Below are 11,918 nucleotides of genomic sequence, written 5' to 3' on the forward strand. Positions count from 1 at the left end.
TCCCCTAGACTCTCCATCCAAACAGTATTTTGCATCTGTAACCACACACACACATATAAAAAAGCTTCTGCTCCTCAGACCAAAGCAAGTCCTTGACAAAGGGGAATTTTAGAGAGAAATGGGTAAACACAGCAACATTTTAATGACGACATTTTTGGTTTTTTACCATTTCTTATCAGCTCTGGAGATAAATGTTACGCACAGAAGATAATAAGGAATACAATAACATGTTAGTGAATAATTTTCCTACCGTAAGATAAGGGATCATGATGGGCTGCGTGAACAATTATTATTGGGCTTTGTTACCGAAAGCTCGATTCCTGCCCCGCTTCCCTGCCGTCCCCAGCACTCGTGACAACCTTCTGGTCCCTTTCACCCAGTGACATCGGGCTCACTCTTCTTCACCGTTGAACTTGACTAGCTTGGAAAATGCGCAACACCATTTCACGCTCACTTCGCTGTCTCCACTGAGGATTTTTCATCCTTTCTAATGAAACTTCCCATAAAAGAGGCACAGAGGCTCGATTTCAGCAGAGTTTTCTGCCACCAGGTGAAGTTTGGACACGTCTTGTTGTAAAATGAGAGACTATATCAGGCTTATGCTCCTTTCTCCTTTTTAACACTCTCCAGAATACCAATTAATTGTTTCTGGAATGACCCCGATGTTCTGGCTCCAGCCCTGCCAGCCTGGCTCCAAGTTATGAGTTTTCTGACATCTGTGTCACATTTTTTCAAAGAATTACTATTCCTTTGTGCTCTCTTGACCTATTTCAGTATTCACAATGCTAATTATAAGTGTGTCCCTAATTAAAAGTGACTATCACCATACATTTAAATAACACTTACATACTGTGACGAATACAGCAGCGCTCCTGATGGCTTTAACCTTAGGACGCACATTTAAAAGAAGCCGAGTGAGCAGAACATACTTTTGTACAAACTTGAGAACATTTGTCCAAATTTTGTTAGCAAACCTTTATCAGGGAGCTACGCCAGTCATTGTTCTCACCAGCTTCACGCGTTATCTTCTAGAATAAACTCAACAACAATCTGACTTGGCCGATGTAACTGAAGCTTTGCAGATTGTGTGAGTCGACTTATCCGAGACGTGGCTTTTTTCTTGTTCTTTAAGTGCTGAAGCTTGAATGGCTTCTTCATTCCTCGGTGCCACAGGAGAACGTCTGTTGTGTGATGTTCGGAGGTCGCTGCCTGGCAGCTGGTTCCCAGAGCCCTTACTGCCCCCCTTTAATCCCAGATTTCTGCGCTAGTGTCAATTGTCCTTACGCTTGCGTTTGGAATACAGACCTCAAGTTACCTCTACAAGTAGCAATATTGCCCACCAGACGTCTCTAAACTATTTTGTGTGCCTATAAATAACACAATCCAATGGCTGAGTGAGTATAGACTGGAATGATACAAGAGGAACGTCAAGATCAATATGAAAATGGCAACGTAGCCACTTACAGGAACTGAGGTACATCTTGCTTTCAGCTGATTGTTCACCCATCACAACTTTGAATATATTTCACATAAATGGATGCTGCCCCGCGCAGCCACAACCGTGACTTTATAATAGAAAAATGAGCTTTACCTGGCTCCTGAGGTGCTGTCGCTCTCCAGCTGTCGGACGAGGAGCTTGGCTATGGCAGTGAAACTGTTGCTCATGCGGTAAATGTCTCTGCTCTGGGCGCCCAAGATGCTCGAGAAGGTGTCAGTGAGACTCTTGATTTCCAGCAGAAGAATATGGTGAAACGAGTGCTCCATGTTGGCCAGCTGGTTCACTAAATACAGCAGGCATGTCCTGGCTCGCTCCTGGACAACACGAGGAGATAAGGACAATTTTAAACTAATTAATTAATTCACCCGCAGCAACCCAGCTCCCCTCGCACCTTCAATGAGCCTTGGCCAAACCACTTCACATCCCTATGCCCGGTTTCCATGCCCATTTTTTGCTGTATCCCGTGCTGTCTGCGGCAGGCAAACCCTCTTGTAAGGGGCCAATTGCTCACATACGCTGTTCCAGTCCACAGGGTCTTCTCCACCAGGGTCTTTTATCTCTTGTTGATACCCAATCTGTTGCACATTGAGCTGGTGGGGGCTCTGAGGAACTTGACCTGGTTGAAGATGCCCCTGTTCATGTTGGACTAGATGAGGTTTGAAGATCCCTTCCAGCCCAAACTATTCTGTGATTAGCACAGACACAAACACATGATAACCTCCATCAACACACGCCGCGACTCAGGTCTGTGCTGGTTTGTGGCACCACAGGACACGCCAGGTTTGTGTCTTCATTACAGCCTCGTATTAATGGGCTAATATCCAGATTTTTGCTTTGTCCACGTCACTCTGCAAATAACCCAGGATCACCGGGTAACTGCAGTGAATTCTGCACATGCCATTAGCTGCTACCAAAACTTTGCCAAGAGCAAAGATCCATTTTTCAGTCCATAAAACGTTTCCCAAACCTGCCTTCCTTTCTGGGCCTGGTGGGTGTTGCAGATCTGCTATATTTAACAAGAGCCTGTCGTCACCCCGCGTTCGCAGAGCAGCGAGGTGCGGCGGGACTATCGGCATCTCTTCTGCAGGTTAAAGTACCTCGTAACTCACCGGGGCGCCCTCCTTTCATAGCAATTCACTTAGGAGCAACACTCAAGATTAGAGCCGTGACTAACGCCCCAACAAAGAGAAGTTTCAAACAAGATTTGGCTTTAAGATCCGATGGCAGGCGGCGCGGCGCTGTCTGGCAGCGCTATCAGTCACTGCCAGCCCGCTGAAGCCTGATAAGCAGCCAATGTTTTGTGAGCCCATTTATCAGGGGGATGCGATCTTGCCAGTTTATCAGCGAGATCGCTTCCCCCACAAACGAGGATTAAAGACGCTGCTTCGGATCATAATATTAAACACGCAAATATTTTCTAGTAAAGATACTTTTATCATCTGTGCTTGGCAAGGGCACACAGCTCCAACTCCAACTCTTTCTGCACGTACATGGAGGAATTCGCATACAAACCTGCAGGTGAAGAAACGCATTAGGGTTCTCCTGCTTTGTTATAATTGTCCTAAGGTGTATTAGGTTTCACAGTCCTAAAGATTTCTAAGTGGGAAAAGCAGCAGAGAAAGAAGGAATTAACTCAGGAGCTCATCTCGGTTCCTGCACTGGGGTAACTGGGAACGGCTCCACGGAGCGAAACCCACTCGATACTCAACAGATTGTTACAGAAATAGGGAAATATTGTGCTTTTAGACCCTGTGCTGAAACACAAGCAAAGTGACTTAAGGAAAATAAGACATTCTCATCTTCCCAAGGGTCAGCAGCAAAGGAGGGGCACTCGTGTGCCATATCATCCTCCAAGTGCCGCGGGGCGAGACCGTTATTATCTCTTCTCTTCTGGGACCGCGTAACAGGAGAGAAACAATTGCTGAAAGTTGGATTCCAAGTACAGCGGGGCCATAAAAATACACGGGGGACTTGGGCAGAACACAACCCCAGCATCACAAGCAAGAAAAGTCAACTTAGTTTAGGCAAAAGCGGATCCGCTGTGCCGGGCTGTGACAGAGATAAATGAGAAAAGCGTATCAGACAAATTGCTTCCCTGTCAGCCATATGGGGACAAACTCCAGCTTGTCCCGGGCTGGGCTGCTGGGACCAAAGGAGCTTTTTTTTCCCCTCAATGGCTTAAAAGAAGTTGACTTTTTGGTCCATATTCACTAGTTTATTTGAAAGACAATCTCCTCCCTCCAAGAGATAAACACAGGCTCGATTAACATTTAAAACACATTTTTGTTTCCTAAACAAACTGTGGGGCAGACGTAACTGGAAGGGAAGTTTTGAGCATTTTCATGTCACTTTGATGCAGCTGGAGCGGCTCCAGCGGCGCTGAATCGCGGCTACTCGCCTGGAGTGAGCTGAAAGAACAATAAACTCCACCAGTAACATAATATGTAACTGTTATACAAAACAAAATTACGGTAAAATAGCTCAACATGAAAGCGGCTGTTATGCCTGCCATGAGTTTTCGCAAAAAAAATATGTGGATATACATTACTCACTGTTATTTTAACAATGCTTGTTTGATGTACTCGTGTGCTTTTTCATAAGCATTCCTTGCATTTTCTGGTATTCCGTCTGCCAGTAGGTGAAGATCTAAAACACCAACAATGAGGTGGGGCAAAGTATTTTATCTGAAAATCAGGCTCGGGAGACGACCAAACGAGATCACACGGCTTTCAGAAGCAATTCCCATTTCCAGGTGGTTCAAAACACACAGTTATTGGAGAAAAAAACAATTAAAATGGTCAACTGACCTATGCGCCAAGATGGTGTTTTGCTTTGCACAAATTTATGGTTGAGGGACAAGCTCTGATTTCAAGTTCACCCATGAGACTGTTGCTGAGATAACAGCGGCGGCGCCGATAAAGATGTGGACAAGCTTTAAAATGAAGGGGTTTCTTTCTGGCCAAAGCCCCCAGCTCTGCAGGGGTCTGTCTGACCCATCGGGGTGGAGGGAGCAGCTCAGGGAAGCACAAGCCGTCACTTCTAGGAGCCAGGAGAAAGAATTTTCTGCTTGTATCTGCAATCCACACCATGAAGGGCCAAGCCTCCCTTCTTGCCGTCTCTTTTCCCCAAGCAATCCTCGAGTGAAAGTAAATACCAATAAATAAAATCCCAGTGCTACCATTATAGTTTAATTTCCCACTTGGAAGGGGGTGTTGGTGACGATTCATGTGTCTAAGTGAGGACCCGCAGCGTTTTTGTAACTGTGAGTCTGTAACGCGGATCTGCTACAGGAAAAGGGGGAGAAGTAGGGACAGCATTCATGGAATCATAGCATCATTTAGGTTGGAAGAGACCCTCAGAATCAGCAAGTCCAACCATAATCTAACTCTTAGCACCAACCCACGTCCCTAAGAGCCTCATCTAAACGCCTTTTAACCCCTCCAGGGATGGTGACTCCAGCACTGCCCTGGACAGCCTGTTCCAATGCCCCACAGCCCTTTCCATCAAGGTTTTTCCCTAATATCCAATCTAAACACAGAGTCATGACCACAGTGGCTGCGAGATGCAAGCACCAGCACTGCATGTCTCTGCAGGGACCGTTTGCTGCTTGCACGTTTCTTAGACCTGATCTAAACAAATTAACTGCTGCAGTAATGCTTGGAACTTAACAGTTACGCTTACATCAGAGTATTAATGTTATATTAATTCTTTCTTGTGGGTGTGCTCATTATTATATACCAATCCTCGAAGATTTGTCCAGCATTTACAATGCCAGTTGCATTTCCCTATATCTTACCGCAGGCTGATCATCTGCCTGGCAGTGGGTGATGCCCCAAACACCAGTGAGACCCATGGGGATTTCGAGAAGCCCGATCTGCACAGGAGCATCCAGAGACACCAACTCTTGGCTCACAATAAAGTGGGGCAAAAATCTGCGCAAGGAACTGCTGCATTAAAGCAAACAGAAGCTTTACAAGGGGAAAAGAGGGTTGTGAGAGCTTCACTGTGTCACAGAAGACAGAAGGACCCTTGGGTCACCGTGCTGCAAGCCCAGGTGAACGTGGCCCAATGAATGTGCTGCTGAAACGGCTCCTCATTCCCTCAGAAAACGCTGGGCCACAAAGCACTCAAAGTCTCTGAAATTAAATAATACTAATAATAATCATCTAGTGAAAGTGAAAGGTCTCCCGGATGGCACTAAACCAGAGCCCACGACAAATAAATGAAGATTGTGCCACCCCGAGCGCACGGGATGGATCTGCGCCTTGCGTCTCCGTGCAAAAACCAAACGTACAACACGGGGTGTAATGCCACTTACCCAACAGATTGGAGACTAATCATCCACTGCTGGCTTTTGTGTAACACTCGGTAGCTACGTGTATCCACGCAAACCAAGAGATGAAAAAATTTAAAGAGAAAGCGTTCTGCAAATCACTTTTTTGTAAACTTCCCTGTAGCCTTTGATTTCCAACAACATATGAAATACAACACATGCGGTTGGTTCTTTGCTTATTCTTGGTATTGGTGTAAAACAATAGCAACAAAAAGCAAAATAAATTAACCCCTTTTGAGTGCAGAACCCAGCAGAAAAGGGGCCTCAGAGACACTCACATGGAACAGCTGGTTCAACACCCTAAAGTACAGAATCCCAAAGAAATCCTTAAGTTCTGATTCCAGCTGTGCTCATTGCAGGATTAGCTCCTTAGAAGCTTATAGAGGCTCTTATAAAGGTAAATTTTGCTGGGGTGATGTCGATAAATAAGGAGAGAACAACAAACTTCATTTGGCTCACAGTCTTCAATGTGATTTTGGCTTCTCCCCTCCCCCAGAAATAAGATTTACAAAGCCAAACCAAATCTGGTTTTGATTCTTCCAAGATAAATTGCATTTTAAATGAATATAAAGCTCATGATCAGCAGAAACAGCAAGTGTAGCATCTTCCACAACGACCAGACACCCGTTGCCAGCCAATACACAAAAGGGTCTCATTTGGAAAGGCAAATCCTGCCCTTTGTGCAGGCAAACGCCCATTGACTCGGTGCAAGTTTTGCCTCAAGGATCACGGAAAGGACAAGGAAACCGCGGGATCCAGCTCTTTGCTGAAATAAACTACCCAGGTTGCTCTATGGCCGGCACCAGCGCCACACTTCAGCAAACGGTTAGATTTATTACATACCATTCATTTTCTGCCACTTAACGGAGTTTTGTCACAGCCACAAAAATCTGAATTATTTACCAGGAACTCTTCTGAGTTCAGCAGAACGTTGGTTTTGCCTTTTCAGAACTGCCATTTGAGGTGGGAGGAAAATGTCTATTAGCAGTGGTGAAAGACACATAAGCTCATATTTGAGAACAAAGATAAAATCTCATTAAAAATTGTGACGCGTCATAAGTCAAAGCAGTTTGGTGTCCTCAGGACACCCATGGTCTTGAGCAATGGGGCAGTTTAGAAGCTCATAGTGGTAATTTCCTCCGGGCTGTGTTTCTGGGAGGTGGGATGGCAGTGGGGTAAAATGGGTCTCATCGGGCTTTTAAGGCATTTCCCAGTGCCGGGGGGACAGGGCTCACGTTTGAGCTGGTGTTTTGGGGGGGGAAGGGGACTCTGGGATGTACAAGGTGCCCAATGGTCTCCCAAAATATATTTGAGTCCGTTCATGGTGCTGGGATTACATGACCATCGCTCCCATGTTCAGACTGCACATTGACGACTAAAGCAAAAACTTCATTATGCTGCCACAAAACTCCCAACATTTTCAGGAGTTTGTGAGTGTAAATCCATTTTAGGCATCATGTTCCCATTGGGTCACATCCCACGTTAACTGGGAGGATGTTCCTGTGATGAGGTTTGAGCCCAGCACCACCACTGAGAATTTTCATCATAAAAACACTTGTCAGGAGTATCCAAGTTAACGTGGCTCTAAAGCCAGAATTTCTGGATTACGCTATACAAGGAAGTTCATATTTCGCTGCATGATCACAACATCCCGGAGGGCTACAGGCATCTAAAATGGGGCGTCATACAAACAGGGCATCATACAACGGGTGTGCAAAATACTTCTTCCTTTTCTCCACCTTCCCTTTCACACTGATGCACGCTGCACTCTAACTTGGCTAAGCCCCTGGAATAATGACAATTATGTGCTTTTATAAAAAGGGAGTTTCAGCCATGCCATAAAAAGGCAACTCATATAAACAAAGTATATGTGCGCAGCCCAGACACACAGTAAATAATAATAATTTATGTATTTACATTTACACTTATGAAAATTGAATTATATTTTGCATGCTCGTTAATTTCTATATTTATCTTTATAGTTACAAGAATTTATCTATATTTTTCATACTTATTAATCTCTTTTAGGAGATGTCTTTCTTTCTCATTAACCAAAACCCCATTTCTTTGCTGGTATTACAGTCTAGACCTACTGTGGTCTTACAACCAAGAATATGTTCTGATAGGGCAGTGTGGGCATTTGGGAAACAAAGGAAGACTTTGATGTATTAACTTCGTACAAGATTTGGAAATAAAAATAAAAAATAAAAAATAAAATCAAAACATCACAAACCAATGAACCCACCAACACGCAACCACACCAGCCTCAAACTAATCAACCAACCAACCAACACGCAACCACACCAGCCTCAAACCAATCAACCAACCAACACACAACCACACCAGCCTCAAACCAATCAACCAACCAACCAACACGCAACCACACCAGCCTCAAACCAACCAACCAACCAACACGCAACCACACCAGCCTCAAACCAATCAACCAACCAACCAACACGCAACCACACCAGCCTCAAACCAATCAACCAACCAACCAACACGCAACCACACCAGCCTCAAACCAATCAACCAACCAACCAACACGCAACCACACCAGCCTCAAACCAATCAACCAACCAACCAACACGCAACCACACCAGCCTCAAACCAATCAACCAACCAACCAACACGCAACCACACCAGCCTCAAACCAACCAACCAACCAACACGCAACCACACCAGCCTCAAACCAACCAACCAACCAACACGCAACCACACCAGCCTCAAACCAACCAACCAACACGCAACCACACCAGCCTCAAACCAACCAACCAACACGCAACCACACCAGCCTCAAACCAACCAACCAACACGCAACCACACCAGCCTCAAACCAACCAACCAACACGCAACCACACCAGCCTCAAACCAATCAACCAACCAACCAACACGCAACCACACCAGCCTCAAACCAACCAACCAACACGCAACCACACCAGCCTCAAACCAACCAACCAACCAACACGCAACCACACCAGCCTCAAACCAACCAACCAACTTACGTTCTCAAACTTACCTCATCGATGTGCCCGACAGCTCCAAAGATCTTTGCTGTTTGCCCAATCAAACTCGGGAAGCTCTCACCAATTTCCTTCAGCATGGGAAGGAACGTTGCTAAGGCTGCTGGTTCGGAGCTGGATATTTCTGTGAGTATGTTGAGAATAATGTCGCTGTGGTTTGGGTCTCTCAAGAGTCCGAATAAAAACGGAACACACTCTTTCAGCACCTATTAAAAAATCACACAGAAGCAAATTGTGGACATGTTTCTCAATTGTGAACACATCTAAGCCGAAAGAGGTTCTGTGCATTGATAAAAATAAAACACTACACTTTGATTTAGTGCAAGTTTTCCACCCTTGCTGACCTTTGCACAGAGCTGTTGCTGAGGTCAATGGAAGTTCAGCTCAACATATGGAATAAGGGTAAGCTGTAGCCTTGAAATATTGCAGTTATGCATATAGAACTAAGGAAATGCCCAATTGTTAAAAAAAGACCAAAAAGAAAAAAAACCTTGCCAAATATTTCCCTTGCTCTGGGCTAGTCTCGTGCTGCATTGATTAAAACAACATAGGATTTAACCATCCCCAATGATATGGTAAATTAAAGCACCAGTGCAAATGTTTGGTTTCCACGGGCAACTAAATAACGTGACAAGGTTAATGGGTGGAACAGGGGGGAAATAGAAGAGGTGAGATCCCCACTGCACAAAAAATGCTGTAGGCAAGTTGTCAGTTCTTGTAACAACACAATTTGCAAGAGGCTGAGGGTGTAAGTCCCTCGAATCACCTCGCAAACGGGATGCAGGGAATGTCTACCAAAGGACTGTTTTTCATATAAACACACATGTACACCAGTACACCTCTGATTCACTGAAACTAAGGCATTTCAACACAGAAATGGGGCATAAAGTGACCCCTTTTGGGCTTGGTTTGGTTGGTTTTGGTGGTTTTTTTGTGGTTTTGTTCGGTTTGGTTTTTAGGATCTGAGCTTTCACACACCAATAGCTACCACTCCGGCAAAATACTGCAGGTGGGCGGCCAAATAAATTGTTAGTAGTAAGAGATGACAATAATAGCAATAACGATAATACAAAGCAACTTCAGCCGTGCCGGCTCCAGCGTGGGGCCCACAACCGCCAGCTGTGCTGCGGTAAATTCCCTTGGCTTGGGGGAAGATACTAATTACTGTCCATTCTTCTTTTCCGAAGATTTTATTAATTTCATCAACTCACAAAGCAGGTAGTTTTGTGCCTTCTAATGCACTGGGTGCTGTCAATGACACGCAACTTTCAAAGCATGTTATATTTTGCCCTAAGTAATTACATTGCAGCTCACTTCTAATCAATTTCTCATTCATTTTCACTTTCCTTGATATGAAATTTAATATAGTTCATATATTGTAATGGAATCACAGTCATGGGAATTTGTACCCAGATGACAGAGGAAGAGCCAAAAGAGTTGAAAACTGTTCTGGTGCGACACAAATTTCTTGGCCCAGCAGAGTCATTATGTTCTCTTTATGATCAGATGGAGAATTTGGAATGGAATGAAGGAATTTGCGGGGAATTAACGCAGGAAAGCCCCGTCGCACGTGTTACGCGACCGGCTCACAGTGAGATCTCCCCGAGCGTGTTTTGCGTCACAGAACGTGTTTTACCCCGGGTTGTTTCTTCCTGGCCACCATGAGGAGCAGCCGCAGGAGGTGGTGCCGCTCGGCCGGGTCCGGTTGGGCCAGCAGGGCCAGCAGGTCGGGCAGGTGCAGGTCGATGGGCTGCGGACGCCGCTCGTACAGCGCGGGTAGGACCCGCAGCAGCAACCGGTTCCCTGTAACACAGCAAAGGAGACACGGGGACGTCAGCACCGGCCGGGGGACACCAGCAGTGCAATGGGATCAACTGAGAATCATCGGCGCAAAACCAGGGAGGCAGAAAACACGCTGTAGAAAAGCACATTCTGGGCCAAGAAAGCCAATAAATAACCCAAATAGAACAAATCATAGCGGGTGTAACAACATAGCTGTAAAAAAATGAAACACAACACAACACCTTAATAGGATTATCATAGAATCATTTCAATTGGAAGAGACCCTCAGGATCATCGAGTCCAGCCTTAACCTGACTCTAGCACTAAACCACGTCCCTAAGAACCTCGTCTAAATGCCTTTTAAACCCCTCCAAGGACGGTGACTCCAGCACTGCCCTGGGCAGCCTGTTCCAATGTCCCACAGCCCTTGGGGGAAGAAATTGTTCCTAATATCCAATCTAAACCTCCCCTGGCACATAAAGTATCATTTTCATTCTCAAGTACAACACAATGAGAAGGCGGCTTAATGAGCATTCAGATTTGGATGATACTCTGAGTCCCTGACTAAACTAAGCATGACTTAAATTAACCACACACAAAAGAAAAGGCAGCTAGAAAGCACGTAAAAACTGTATCTCTCCTTTGTTGAGATTCAGGCTTTCAAATTAAATAAGTGGCATATGGAAAGAATAGCTGGTTATTAAGAGAACTAAATAGGCACAGCAGTGAATTTGAAGATAACTAGTTAAGGATGCCATTTCCAGGAATAGCAAGGAGCCAGAGAGAGGCAACTGCAGACAAAGATACACAAAACCCACTCACACATTTTCTTAAGATGTCTGCGCATAATTCAATTTGAAGCCCAGGCTCATACCAAAATATATAACTTCACATCGCCGTACATGACTGCCTCAATATATTGAAGTTTCCCCTCGAACAACATATGGAAAACATCTGGTGATGGCCGTGCGGTACGGCTGCTTTCGTGAACCCCTCAAAGGGCTCGCGGTCTCTTTGGGTTTGGTTTCCAAGAGGAATGAGCTCTCGGGCCTGCTGCTGTTTCTCCCATTTTACAGCTGAGCCTTTTAATTTTGGAAGATGAACAGGTCGCTTCATGGATGGTAAGAAAAGGCTATTATGGGTCAGACCGGAGCGCCTCATGCTCCCTCAGATACACCAAACACACCCAAGATACTGTTGGGTCTTGCAGCATCACTCTGAGCCACAAAAACAACATACATTAATAATTCACAGCACCTCCAGCCCCACAGACATGCGGATTTCT

At 45.2% G+C, this 11,918-nt stretch overlaps 1 protein-coding gene across 10 annotated transcripts in view; it reads right to left on the reverse strand.

Moving 5' to 3' along the window:
• The window catches only part of VEPH1 (ventricular zone expressed PH domain containing 1), an 85,505-nt gene that overhangs the window by 39,518 nt on the left and 34,069 nt on the right, over positions 1-11,918 (reverse strand). For all 10 annotated transcript variants that reach the window (XM_065073393.1, XM_065073394.1, XM_065073392.1 and 7 more), the window contains 3 exons: positions 10,488-10,654; positions 8,848-9,057; positions 1,592-1,812 (listed from right to left, as the gene is read on the reverse strand). In XM_065073393.1, the coding sequence (XP_064929465.1) occupies positions 1,592-1,812; positions 8,848-9,057; positions 10,488-10,654 (598 nt within the window). The remainder of the gene's footprint in view (positions 1-1,591; positions 1,813-8,847; positions 9,058-10,487; positions 10,655-11,918) is intronic.

Source organism: Columba livia, chromosome 9, assembly GCF_036013475.1.
Source record: "Columba livia isolate bColLiv1 breed racing homer chromosome 9, bColLiv1.pat.W.v2, whole genome shotgun sequence".
NCBI classification, from domain to species: domain Eukaryota; kingdom Metazoa; phylum Chordata; class Aves; order Columbiformes; family Columbidae; genus Columba; species Columba livia.